The sequence below is a fragment of the Callorhinchus milii genome, unplaced genomic scaffold, assembly GCF_018977255.1.
Source record: "Callorhinchus milii isolate IMCB2004 unplaced genomic scaffold, IMCB_Cmil_1.0 Scaffold18, whole genome shotgun sequence".
Taxonomy (NCBI): Eukaryota; Metazoa; Chordata; class Chondrichthyes; order Chimaeriformes; family Callorhinchidae; genus Callorhinchus; species Callorhinchus milii.
In genome coordinates, this window is record NW_024704759.1 from 2,795,122 (window position 1) to 2,809,392 (window position 14,271).

The window sequence follows — 14,271 nt, forward strand, 5'->3', positions numbered from 1 at the left end:
GATTTTGTTTTCCTACAGAGTGGTTTCATGGGACCCATTTAATTTTTATGTACGTCTTTCATGTAATGGTGTAAATAAATGCAATTTTGTACTGTTGCTTTTCGGTCATAGGCACTGTACGTACCCAATTATGAAATTGTTTCAGATGGCATGTTGCTCTTTATATAAGAATGTCCAGTATAAAATAAAAGTGTCAACTTTCCTTTAAGGTGCTATGCTTTTGTACTATCTATCTAATTTGTTCTTAAAAGAATCAACACTTTCTGCTTCCACCATCTCATTAGGGAGCCTGTTCCATATTTTTACTACTCGCTCAATGAAGAAGTGTTTCCACAGATTTGTTCTGAATTTATCCCACTTCATCGCAGGCCGTGTCTTCTGGTTCTGCTGTTCAGTACAAGATAAAACAGCTTATCCATGGTCTACATTTCATCTTTTAAAACCAAAATGGGGGGGTGGAAAGAGGGTGAAGAGGAGTGTTGGAGTAGCAGACAGAAAAGCTTACCTCATCTCATGCCTTGGGTATTTGTTCCTTCTGTTAGAATGACCAGAGTCACAACTGACAATGATTAGAAAAGAAGCTTGCGAACCTAGTTGTCCCAGGCGGATGAAGATGCACAATGATGGTGAATAATTTGGAGGGGAAAACCTTTCAGAAATTCTTCAAGGCTGTAGACTGAGCAAATTCTGATCCATGTGTTAATACACACATGCACATTACCAGCGAGAAACACAGGTTAAACACTGCCATAAAGCTCTGGGTCTCAATACAGGCATTATGTTTCTTTGCATTCAGTTGAAACAAATTGTTGGGAGTGAAAGATAATGGAAATGATGAATATTTAGCAGTTGAAGCTCCATAGTTTAATTGTTCAAAATAACATGGTAGCAGTCAAAAAGTATAATGTACAATAAGTAAATACATTTGCTGAAATACTTTTCTTTGGATCTACCAATACAAATGTCCAACAAAATTCAACTGCAGCAACAGATTGCAAATGAAACCTGATAAAACACTCGTGTAAAAATATGTGATTATGTTGCTCTTTACCTGAAATACATTTTGTACAAATACCAGTAGTATGTAAATAAAATGCTATATAAAAATAATGATTACCATATGCAACAACCATCCTGTCATAACAGAATGCAGTGACGTAAAAACAAAATGCGGGGGAGGGGAGAAATTACTATTTACTACACAAAGAAAAGGAACAAAATGGACTGTTTTATTCCCCCCCACAGCAGCCCTTTTTATTATTTTTACTGTTGCTAATGATCGAATGACATTTCTACATGGACTTGTATGCAGCAAGTGTTTTACACATTCACTTTAGTCCTGGGTGAGTGTTGGCAGGTGGACGAATTCGAACGAGAATCATTTTGAACGGTATCTAGTGATTTGTGAGCAAGCAAAACTTTTTTTTAAGCCTTCAGTTGTCCACTGCAAAAAAACAATCCAGCAAACACAAGTATTTGTGCCTCCATTTTGCTCTTTATCTCCCCTTCCCCTCCAGAGTCTATAATCTTTTGAGAATAGGCACAATTTAAAACAATTCCAACCAGGTAGGTACATTATGTTGATCTGCTTTCGTTCAGTCCCAAAATATCAGTACAAATATAGAACATGACATTTTTAACTGTAAGGATTTTTTTTACAAAATATAGAGAAATTGTGCAATTATGGAAGCACACTGACTATTTGGGCATTTGATGTATAAATCACAGGTAAACATCTGTCAATATACAGTGAACGAGATGCTCTTCGACCATCTCCAAAATACAGCTGTTCAATCTTTTGAGTGCTGACGTAGACTTTTAGTACTACTGTAATTAAAATAAAGTCAGAGATTACAGCACTCAAGAATCTGAGAGAGAGAGGATTTCTGAGAGTAACTGTAGTTTATACACAATGGTGATTTATACATCAGATGTTTTGGGTATTAAATACAACACAGAGCAGCTGAATGGTAGTAATACAAAATACTGTAATGCTCTTTTTTTATCATAATGAACACTAATAAATCTAACAAAATAATTCTAATGGCACTTAATTTTATAATAGACTCATTACCAGTTGTGCAGAAGAAATACATTTCCTATGAGGGTTTCTGAAAGTGCTAGAAGATAGCAAGTTACCAGCCATAAGAGGAACTTTTAGCCTTACAATGAATAAATCGAAGGATTTCACTCACAGTTTTTCTTAAATGTCTTTGTTCACCAATACAAATAAAATTTCCGATGTGGTTTCAAAAGTATTTAATATCAACTAGAAAATAGGTCTGTCCACAGGTAATACACAGCGTTGCTGGGCTTATTTTTAATTTGTTGTTCAGAACAATATAAAGTAATTATTGTAGGCAGCATAATACTTGAAAATATTTTTTGTATAATTTTCCAATTAAAATAATGGTACCAAAATTGATTCACATTATAAAATTTCCCCCCAAACTGGAAACCCTCTTGAAATATTTTCCCACCATATAAATGATTTGAGTAATGCCACGATGTATTATTGCAAACCAGTTACATTGTTTGAAAAATAAATCACTGTTGGCCACAAAAGAAAATACTTTTCGATATAAAAATGTAAAAATAGTAATTTGGTAATCGTATTGCCCAGCCCCAGATTTAGCAAAGGAAGTTTCTAGTCATATTAGACACACTAATATGTATCTAATTGTGTAGAATTATATTGTCGTGAACCAACAGGGATCAATGTTTTGCACTGCTGTTGAGCCTGTGTCAGTCTGAAATGACTTTGTGTCCGAATTCACTGTAAGGCAGGTTTGGTTTTCTCCTAGGCCTATAGCAAGAAACATGCAATGAGGTGATGTGTTGTGTCTTTGTGAGGTCCTGCTCAGTGAACTGTGAAATAAAGATTCAAAATAGCTCAAAGCCTCTTTGGAGCCAGACCAAGGCACTGTCAGCAGAGGCAAAAACTAGTTACAGAACTAAAAAAAAATCTTTTTACATTATTAAAAACACAAGCATAAACATAATCTTTCTTTAAGAGACCCCGACTTAATATAATCAGGCAATTCTTAAATCAAACACCCTGTTCTGTATCCTTTCTAAATCTCACAGCTCCTAAATATAAGGAGGTACAAAATTACCATAGTACATTTTTCACTACAATTAAAAGTATAACTATTCAATGCTTTTTTTATTTAATAGACTATATCTACAAGCCAAAAAAATGCATTTCTTGCAGATGATAATCAAGAATGTATTAAGCTTGATGTGTTTCGACTACTTAATTTGGTGCTATCTCCTCTACAATATGCATTATAGTATTTATACACCGAGGAATATCATAATGTCTTGAAGATAAGTGGGGTCTAAATGAATACGCAGAAGCAAAATTGTAGGATTATTATTCAAAAGTAAAGGCAGGATAATTCAAATATCATAAGCTAATTGCTTTATAATGATCCACAATATTCCCCATCTAGCTGAGAACTCGAGAAGGTTCAGTGTTTCTTTGCGGTAGTTAAAAGCAAAATTAGTGTTGGAAGGAAAACCGTAAGCACTTACTGGCTATTATTCCGAAATGCTAGATTTAACTGTTCCACTTATCTGGGTGCATCAGGTAATAATTTTGCAGCGTCAGGTTAATAAAATGGTTAGGCGACATTTTTAAACAAAATGTGCATCAAGCTAACTTTGATCAATTGGCAGTGATTATTTTTGTGCTTGTATGTACCTTTTTTCCAAACGGAGTGAATTCAAGTCTGCCTTGCCTTGCTCACCATTTTCTCCTTCAACACTGCTGTCTGCTACTTCTAACTATTTAGCAAGCAACACTTGTACAGTACTTGCAGGGAGTTCAAAAATGGAAAGGTTTCCTGAGCCCTGGGGCTCAGGCATGTTAGGTGCTTTGTCTGTACCCTACGTAATTCAGCAGCAAAAATTAACACTGCTGATTTTTTTTTCAATGATAAAAAACACTTGAACTTTGCCTAACATATGCTACTTACTGTTAGCTTTCAAAATCTCGCGAAAGCCAGATCGCTGTGTGATTTCTAAGTGCCAGCTCTGCACAAATGCAGCAAAAATAATAGGTTTACTTAAGGTGTCAACCACAGGCTGAAGCGACGGGTCATCAACACGTGATATTTACCCTTCTGAGAAACATTGTGATGCTTGTCAATCAAAGAAGCTATAGCATTTACTTCCCACTTGTGGAAAACCTGTGGCGTGGGGTTGATATCCACTTGACAAGAAAATCTCCATTTGTTATATCCCAGTACGTAAATACAACAACTAGTTGGAGGTATACAGCTCTCTGATTAACACCGTCAATAATTCTTTTGTAAGATCTTGACTTCCGTTTTGCACCGATTACCTCAATTTGTAAAATAAAATTAAAAGTATTTTTTTAACAATGAAATATATGGATTGTTTTAATCACTGGGTGATTGTGGGCGGGGGGGGGGGATTAAAAGGGCTGTACAACTGCGTGTGAATTGGGTAGTTAGCAAACCTCAAATCGTTTTCACTGTGCAACTTCTGCTCCACACATCTCTTGTCTGTGTGACGTATTGTACAAAAGAATTTGGAGGCAATTTCCAAGCATGGCTATCAAAGCCCAGATTAATACATTGTTTGCAATAATGCCATAATACCTAACGAATATTATTTTTTTTCCCATCCGTCATTAATTTCCCTGTAATTTTACTTCAAACACAAACAAAAAATTTAGCTCGCCAACTAACTTCTATCGTAACAGGTCTCCTCCGTATACGTTAAAAATATATGAATGATTGAATGAATGAATGAATGAATGAATGAATGCATGTAAGCTGTCAGGGTGTAATTTCACATTAAAACTCATCCACTTTTCACATAGTTCGGATACGTTCCGCCCTCGTGTGGATTTGTATTCATATTAGAGCGTAGAAAGCAACTGTCTTGTCACTTCGCCGTGCCTCGTCAGTCGCCAATAGATTATTAAAGAACTCCATCGTATTGTGGATTTGATTTGAATAACGGAAGTTGCCTTATATTTAAAAGCATCCTGAAAGCTTTCAGCCTTCCTTGAATTTGAGAATGTTTTGTGCGTTTCAGTAACATTTCCTTGCTTTACAGATTGCTGAATAAAGATTAAAAAAAGGGGCCCAAACGGCAGGCAGTCTATTGGAAGGCCTGGTGAAAGCGTGGCAGTGTGGTGTTCAGGCTGGTGGTAAAGACCGGAGACAAGGGATGAAGGGGGCCGAGGCTCAGGCCAGTTCCTTGCGAGTCCTGCAGCTGCGGCTGGAGGGAGGTGAGCGAGGGCTGGGGCTCGCTTTGGGCATAGCCCATGATCAGCCCCCCTGATGAAACAGGGGGATTGTACGTCGGGTGGTTCAGTGGTAAGAAGCTCAGCAAGTGTGAGAAGTCCATGTTCGCTGTACAGAGGGATTCGGCGATAATGGCGGGGCTTTTGGAGAGCAAATGCTCACCGGAAATGTCATCCAGGGGCCCGCTTTGCGAGTCCAAACCCACTTTGGGCGGCGAACGCTGGGAGTCGTGAGATGAAAGAGGCAAACCGCTGTTTAAGTCCATTAAGTAACTCTCCATCTCGATTTTTGTTGGCTTGTCAGGCAGAGCAGTGGCATATGAGGTAGATCCGAGCTGGTACTTAGAAGGGGGTTGGGGAGGCGGTGAATGAAGAGGGCTTGGAGGTTCCATTTGGCAACCCATTCCCATGGCTAGGGAACTGGCAACCAGGCTATGCGGTGATCCTGAATTGGTCATGGCTTGAATGTGAGGGCTGTACATGCTCATTGGCAAACTTGTAAATGGCTTACCTAATGCCTCCTTGGAAGCCATGCACATCATGGGACTCAGTTCCTCCTTCACGGTGACGGGTGGGCTGGAGTGGACCAGACCGATCATGTCTGACGGCTCAGTCTTAATTTTCAACAGTTCCTGCGAGTGACTCTTCTTCATGTGTCTGGTCAGGTGGTCCTTCCTCCCAAACCTCTGAGCGCAGTACTGACACAGGAAGTCCTTCCTGCCTGTGTGCACCACCATGTGTCTGCGGACATCCTTGCGAGTGTAAAATCTGCGGTCGCAGTGGTCGCACTGGTGCTTCTTCTCCTTGACGCCGCTGGATGACTTGCCCGAGTGGGTCTTCAGGTGTTCGAGCAAGACCTCTGTACTCTCGAATGTCTGAAGGCACACTTTGCAGGTCAGGTCGCCGCTGGTGGCAGCATGCAGGGCCAAGTGACGCTTGTAGCCCAGCTTTGTGTTGTAGTTCTTGCCGCACTCCTCGCATTTGAAGGCCTCCTTGTTGGGGTCGTGCGTCTGGAGGTGGTTCTTCAAATGATCTTTCCGGTGGAACATCTTTTCACAGTAGGTGCACTTGTGTGTTTTCTGTGGAGAATGGGTGGCCATGTGCCTACAATTAACAGGCGGAGGTTGGGGCAAAAATCAGGAATGGATATCTTTATATAATTGTATATAATATATAAATATAATTTACTGTCCATTTTAAGAGACAATGAAAATGGATGTACTCAACAACACGTTATACATTAAAATGCTTGCAGATAAAAGTTGCCGACATATTGGTTAAGTCGACGTATATTAGAGTTTTTAACTGTCATTTTGCAATTAAATGTAAACTACTGTTAAGCAATTGGTTTAATCTCCATTAATGCAATAGAGATCCTTCAGATTATGATTACAAGAAATTACTTATACTAAACTTTTATATATAATATTTTTATATATACATACTTTGCTTTAAAATATTGTTACAATATTGCAAAGTTCTGTTCAAATGTTACTGTACATGTCACACCTATTGTAAGCAAAAACAATATATAATGCTGTATCAGGTTGCAGGAAAACTCGGAATTACACAAACGTTTTGACATTAACTGAGATTGAAAGGGATAATGGGGAAACATCTATCACTGCAAAAATCTACCTCTGAAATCCAAGGTAATGGCATAATTTCAAAATACTTCCACTCACAGTAAGCCACCCGACGAAGCACATGCCACATAGCTCAGTAGCCAGCAACAAGGTAGACTATTCCAAGTGGTTTCGCCAAAACCTTTCTCAATGGATGTCTTGTGGGATGCCAAGACAGTATTCACAATGCAGAATTTCAACATGCGTGTTCAGAAGTTGACACGCTTTTAAACAATGGGCCAGACCACTCTGAACCCTTTATTTCCAAACTCTGCAGCTGGCCCTCAGCAGAAAGGACCTGAAGGACATTGCGCAGTGTAAAGAATGAAAATGTGACATTCTATAACTTATTATTTGAAGAGGGGGAGGGATCAGGGTGGGGGCGGGAGGGGGAGAAAAGATGGAAGAGAGAATTTTGTATTCAGTTGCACTGAATGTCCCTATCCCACTTTGAAATAGTTTGTGTACAGATGATGTTTGATTTATAATAAATAATAATCTTTGCATTTGATATAGCGCCTTATCACGTCGTTGAGACGTCTGAAAGCGCTTCACAAGAATATACTGTAAAGTGAATTGACTGTATATTTTGTGAGGGAAACACAATGTTGTTTTTGTGGGCGATTTAAGGGGGAAGGAGGAGAAATGGTAACTCAGGATATCAATCCAAAGTATCACACTGGCCACTGAGCAAAAAATCCTCAATGGATGTCTCGTGGGATGCCTAGTCAGTATTCACAATGCAGAATTTCAAAAGTGCGTGTTCAGAAGCTGACACAAATGGCAGCGGGAAATGATTTGATGCCTTTTTACTTTGTAAAGTGGGTCCAACAGCATAATATACCCTTGCTGTACAATGTGACATCGTTGCCTGCAGAAAAAGTAATTGAACGAGTGACTGGTCCAACGTGGAGTGGTCTCTAGCAGACAGTTGGTAAGAAACCTTGTTATTGCCTAGAGGAGGTGTAGATTAACCTTAAATTAACCCTTTGAGGACTGCAATCGCATTTCTGCAAAATGTCTGGTAAAATATCTTTCACACGTTTTGAGGTTCTCCAGGGGCTGGGAGGTGGGGGAATACAGCAAAAGTGTATTTACGTTTTCAAATATTCTAATTCTGTGTCGGAATCGGACAGAATTTAATTTTCTTTGCAGAATATTGTCTGAAAACCATTTTTAAAAACAAAAGAAAAATCTCTGATATAAAGATTTCAGCAAAATCGGATAGGGGAATAAAGTAAATGTGTATTTGCATTTTCAAACGTTCTAATTGTGTATCGGAATCGGACAAAATTGAATTTTGTTCGCAGAATATCATCTGAAAACCATTTTTTGGGGGGTTGTTGGGGGAAAAGGAAAGTCTGTAATATAAAGATTTCAGCAAAGGAATCGAGTCCTCAAAGGATTAAATAACATTTGATAAACAGGTTTCCCCAAATCAGCTTCCCATACCTGAGAAGTTTATACTTGGACACAAAGGCTTTAGTGCACTCCGGGTGCGAGCACTTGTACGGTCTCTCTCCTGTGTGAGAGTATGAATGGACTTTAAGTTTGTCAACACTGCTGAAGAATGCTCCACAGATGAGGCACTCAAGGGTTCTCCTTGGCTTTGACTCCTTCCCTTTCCATTTGGCTTCTAAAACCTTCTGTGCATCTTCCTTCTGTTTTGTTATTTTGATTTGACTTAGGTCATCAGTGGCAACACCTGCCATTGCCGCCTTATAGGCCCAGTCCCTAGAAAAATGGGGCTTTACCCACCTTCTCTCTAGCAAGTGTATTTCCTGTGTTTTCAGTCTGTGTATTATGATCACTTCCAGTTGATAGATACCTGTTGCATCCAGAGTATAAGGCAGCTTCAGCAATATGGGAAGAGTATAGACTGTTTAGGCCTAAAAGTCAAATTGAATAGAAAGATTAATATTTCTGAACAATTATTGGGGAGAAATAAAATACATTGCATCTGTGCTTTCAGCCACTACGCCCCGAAGCTTTGGAACTCTCTCCTCCGCCTTGCCTCCTCCTTTCCTTCTTTTAAATCATGACTGAAGACCTTCCTCTTCGACCGTGCTTACGGTCACCTTCTCTCTCTCTCTCTCTGTCTATATATATATATATATATATAGATATATATATAGCTGCCCTGCGTGAAAGGCAATTGTATTATATAAATACAAGTTGTCGTTAAGTTTCAGGCAAGTCAGAAAATTGTAATCCCTTGAAATCCCCAGGCTAGCACTGACCAATGGTACAACATCTCTGGCCTGGTAAACTTCCACAAAAAACACACATTTTCTACTAAGCATAATTTTAATGCGTAATCCAATGTCCAACAAGCCTACAACTGAACTGAGATCTCTCAAGCGTGGATAAGCAAGCTGCCCTGTATGTACAGGTTGACCAAACAGTCGTGATACCCTTACAGTGTCTAATAATAATTATGATTTTTTTAAGATAATAGGGTAGTCATCATGACTTTTCGGTGTACAAACCCTGGTGCCACGCTTTATTGGTGGCCTTTTTCAGACAATCTGCTTCGACTGGAATCGTGATCAGCTCCACTTTGTGAAAGGCAATTACTCGGGTGGTGCTGGGAGCACAGGCACAGGGATTTGTAGTGGATGATTCCCTGAGAGAGGACAAGTTTGGTGATCTCCCGACAGAATGGAAGAGTATATAAGAATAATGGAAACTATGATTGCTTGAAGTATGAATCAGGAATGAGTTTTGTGGGACGTGTGCAGTGATAAGGGAGGACTACCCTTTGAGTTGGGGCTTGGGCTCACATGGCTAAGGACATATCTACACTCTCATATCCCAGTGATGATCCAACCATTGTTAATGTTAATGTGGACCTTCCCAGACACATCTACTTTGGGGGACAGACCAACCTTGTAGCCTCGCAGTACCACATCTAATTAGCTGCTCTCCACCGAGTGATCCCTTGGGAAATATTGGGTTCTGGCAATAGCCCTGCTGTGCTGTTAATAAAATAATAATAATGAGCTTCGCATTTGATATAGCGCCTTATCACAACGTAAACTCAGCTCAGAACTATATTTCCATTCAAGTTCCATTCAATGCAACACTACAGGTTGACCCGTCTCCAAGGTTGATATGTCTGGGAAGGTCCACAGTACTAATAATGATGATAATAATCCTTGCATTTGATATAGAACCTTATCACACCATTGAGACGTCTCAAAGCACTTCAAATTATATACTGTAAAGTGGATTTTATATATATATATATTTATAGTGGAGTCCTATAGCTCAGTGGCTAGAGCACTCGCCTCGCAAGCTATTCCTGGGCAGGGCAAAACGTTGGGCAAGCTTCCTTACTCCACATGTCTCTGTTTACCAAGCAGTAAGTAGGAACCCAGTTGTAAGTCGATTGGCGGATCGCTTTTCTGGGGATAATAATCCCTAAAAAAAAACCAATAATAATTTGGTCACTCAATCCACAACTGTTTGTAGGACATTGCTGTGCGCAATTGGCTGCCATATGTTGCCCACAAATACACAGTCAATTCACTTTACATTATATTCTGCAAAGCGCTGTATCAAATGCAAGGATTATTATTATTATTATATGCAGTGCTCCAAGGCATTGACAATGGTTGACCAACCGGTCTAGGTCATCTCGTGGAGTCCTGTAGCTCAGTGGTTAGAGCACTCGCTTTGCAAGCGAGACACCTGGGTTCAATTCCAGGCAGAGGGCGAAACCTTGGGCAAGTTTCCTTACTCCACACACAGCCTAATAATAATCCCTCCAAAACCAAAAACAATAATAAATTGGTCATTTTCAATCTACGACTGTTTGTGGGACATTGCTGTGCGCAATTGGCTGCCGCGTTCACCCACAAATATACAGTCAATTCACTTTACAGTGTGTTCTGTGAAGCGCTTTGGGACGTCCTCCCGACGTGAAAAGCGCTATATCAAATGCAAGGATTATTATTATTATTATCTCTGCTAACGGTGCAGTTTTCAGTCTCAATCACCTTGATTAGTAAAGACTTGCATGCATAATTTTAGAGTGTATGCGTGTGGGGGGAGCGGGTGGGGGGAAGATCACAAGACTATGCTCTTGGACAGGGCTAACTCCTCTATGCTTTTATAAATAATTAATTTACAATTAGCAACTCTTTTACATTGATTTTACATTGAGTCAGTGACTCCGAATTCTATACTAGAAGCGTTTTGGGATGCTACCCTGTGTGAAGGGCGCTATGTGGAGTCCTGTAGCTCAGTGGTTAGAGCACTCGTTTTGCAAGCGAGAGACCTGAGTTCAATTCCCGGCAGAGGGCGAAACCTTGGGCAAGTTTCCTTACTCCACACAGAGCCTAATAATAATCCCTCCAAAACCAAAAAACAATAATTAAATTGGGCATTTTCAATCTACGACTGTTTGTGGGACATTGCTGTGCGCAATTGGCTGCCGCGTTCGCCCACAAATATACAGTCAATTCACTTTACAGTGTGTTCTGTGAAGCGCTTTGGGACATCCTCCCGACGTGAAAAGTGCTATATCAAAAATGCAAGAATTATTATTATTATATAAATGTAAGTTGTTGTTTTTGTTTTACTGTCCCACTAGGTGGCTGCAGGCTTCCTCAATGTCATGTTTTCAAATGCAAGTGGGCACCGAGTAAAAACGGGATAATTGCAATGAGGGAATGAGGGACTGGGTGAAGAGCAAGTCCACAGCTCTCTTCTCCACCCACCAATAACTAGCAATCAGGTTGGAAACACAGCCATTGGGAGATGTCAGGAATGGTATCCGTCTGCTATTTGCGTTTGGGTAAATGGGTGAGGCATCGGCAGAACTAAAACAACACAGGCATTAAGTCGCGCAGACTATGGCAATGGAAGGAGGCAAGCTTTGTGATGTAAGTTGTTAAATCGTGGGTCAGAGTGCAATAGAGGTAAACCCAATACATTATGTACAAAGCACCAGAGACCTTGGTCAGAAAGATTAACAGGGTGTTTTTATTTCTCCCTCTTTCAACTAAACCCTGAATTCACAACACACTTCACCTTCCCAAAACACATTTAAGTGTTTCTCCAGATACTCATCAGGTCCTCAGCTCTTTTCACAGCCATCCAAAATGAAATGAATAATAATCCCTGTGTTTGATACAGCACCTTTCACGCCAGCAGGTCAGTCACAAAGTGCTTCACAGGATATACTGCAAAGTGTAGAAACTGTGCATTTTGTAGGTGAGCACAGCAGCTAAATTACACACAGCAATGTCTCACAGACATTCACAATGTAGTGAATGACTAATTCTTTTGACCACGACACCAGGAGAAACTCGCTTCTCTTTCCGAATGGTGCCATGAAATCTTTACTGCCCACCTGAACGGGCAGACGGAGCTTGGATTTAACTTCCCAACAAAGGATGGGTCCTCTGACAACGCAGCACACACCCAGCACTACAATTAGGTCTCAGTCTAAGACTATATACAATACAATACAAAATTACATTTGTAAAGCGCCTTTCATGTTGGGAGGACGTCCCAAGGCGCTAAACAGTCAGGGATTAGGACCTGAGCGGGGGTTGGGGGTGGATGGGTGGGTCAGAGAGGGTGGTCCCTCCCTTGCGACATGAATTTAAAGTCTCAACATGGGGCTTGAACCCAGAAATTTCTGAAGAGTGAAGAGTGCTACCAACTGAGCCAGGCTGAACACCTTGCCTTACACACATCAACATGTTAACATATTGTTGCTTCGGAGACGCAGACAGCTGAACTGAGCAGTGTTACCAGTTTTGATTGTAACCACAGTTCAGAAGCTTTCACCTAAAAACACTGCCCAACGCAACAAAGTAATAGGTTCTAATCCCACCCGGGGTTAGCAAACCTCTCACTCCTTCTCCATGTTTAACATGCTGGTAAACTACTCAATGATAACTTTCAAAAGGGAATTGGATATTTACTTGAAAAGAATTTTTTTTGCAAGGCTATGGGGAAAGAGCGGGGAAGTGGGATTAATGATTCAAAGAGCCTCCACAGGTACGATGGGTTGAATGGCCTCTTTCTGTGACTGCAGGATTCTATGATTCTATGATTCTCTAACTATTTACCTTCGGCATGACTTGCTTCTGTGCGGTTCAAACCTCCTCCAGTTCGGACGATGTCAAATTGCCGGGACCCAATTTCTTTCTCAGCCAGTCCCAACGACTCTCGTTGGAGGGGCCCAGAAAGTGCTCCACATCTTTACTGACCTGTACAGACAAAGACAAACACAGGTTCAGGTTGAGCTGCTTAAAATAAACCTTTTGCGTAACAGGACTGAACTCGAGCTAACTTCCTTCAAGTGATGCCATTGTGAAATGCACCTAAACACAGCACAGAGGCAACATATTGGACAAGACTAACAGGAAGCTGACAATCTAATGTCAAACCCCAAATCGGTCTATGAGCTCCTCTTAAAACTAAAATAAAACTTATATTTGATACACCTGCCTTCCCCGCCCCACTCACTTCCATCCCCTGGCTCCATATTCGACATTGTCACTGGGAAGCATTCTGAGACGCTATCCTATGTGAAGGGCGCTGTATAAATTTAACTTGTTGTGGTTGTTGTTAACTTGTGACTTTGATCTCGTTTACGAAACAGAACTCAAGACAGGAGACGAGGAGGGAAAAAAACATCTGTTACATTGAGCGCTTTTGGAGTAACAAGATTTCACTGTATCGAACTTCCTTTTAAGCTATACTTGTATGAATTATTTCTCTCAGGAGATTCCCGCTGGTCTAATGGAAAGAATCAAAGCGCAGGCAAATAATCATTCATCATATTTACGAACGTCTGTTTAAAACGGTTCTGCTGTACGAAGAGAGAATTCTCCGAAAATAATCGGAGCTTTTTTTTGATAAAAATAATACTGGTTAAGGTATTGTCAGTAATTGTTAAATACTACATTGTTCACGGTTTCACAATCAAGATACAATCGTTTCTTTTCTCCTGATAAATATCAAAAGAACTATCTAAGCATTTTACTGGCATACTTAAGCGTGAAGATTTTTTTAAAAAAACTTAACAAGATATTTCCTAAAATTGTGCCAAGTGCTGTCTGATGGTTTCCTGTTTCTGTTAGTAGCGCATTGCCTCCACTAGGTGGTAGAAGCTGGAAGACTGGATGGATAGAAGTGGTTGGGAAATAAAGACGACACAGCATGGGCTCACCTGGGATGGAAACACAATAATATAGTTTCGCCCACAAAATATACAGTCAATTCCCTTTGCAGTATTTTCAGCGAAGCACTTTGTGACGTCTCGAAGACATGTTAAGGTGCCATATCAAGTGCAAGGATTATTATTATTATTATTATTAATAACTCTTGCATTTGAGGCAGCGC

At 40.2% G+C, this 14,271-nt stretch overlaps 1 protein-coding gene across 3 annotated transcripts; it reads right to left on the bottom strand.

Moving 5' to 3' along the window:
- Positions 1–4,436: 4,436 nt before the first annotated feature.
- On the bottom strand, positions 4,437–13,103 carry plagl2 (pleiomorphic adenoma gene-like 2). 3 transcript variants are annotated; one of them, XM_007884966.2, is made up of 3 exons: positions 12,993–13,103; positions 8,735–8,795; positions 4,437–6,385 (listed from the first exon to the last, which is right to left on the bottom strand). In XM_007884966.2, exon 3 carries the CDS (start codon positions 6,379–6,381, stop codon positions 5,137–5,139), a length of 1,245 nt encoding a protein of 414 aa, XP_007883157.1. In that variant the 5' UTR covers positions 6,382–6,385; positions 8,735–8,795; positions 12,993–13,103; the 3' UTR covers positions 4,437–5,136. The 3 variants fall into 3 exon arrangements, with proteins under 3 accessions (XP_007883157.1, XP_007883151.1, XP_042197670.1); XM_007884960.2 differs by having other exon boundaries at positions 8,665–8,795; XM_042341736.1 differs by lacking the exon at positions 12,993–13,103 and adding an exon at positions 9,795–9,838 and having other exon boundaries at positions 8,665–8,795.
- Positions 13,104–14,271: the final 1,168 nt, after the last annotated feature.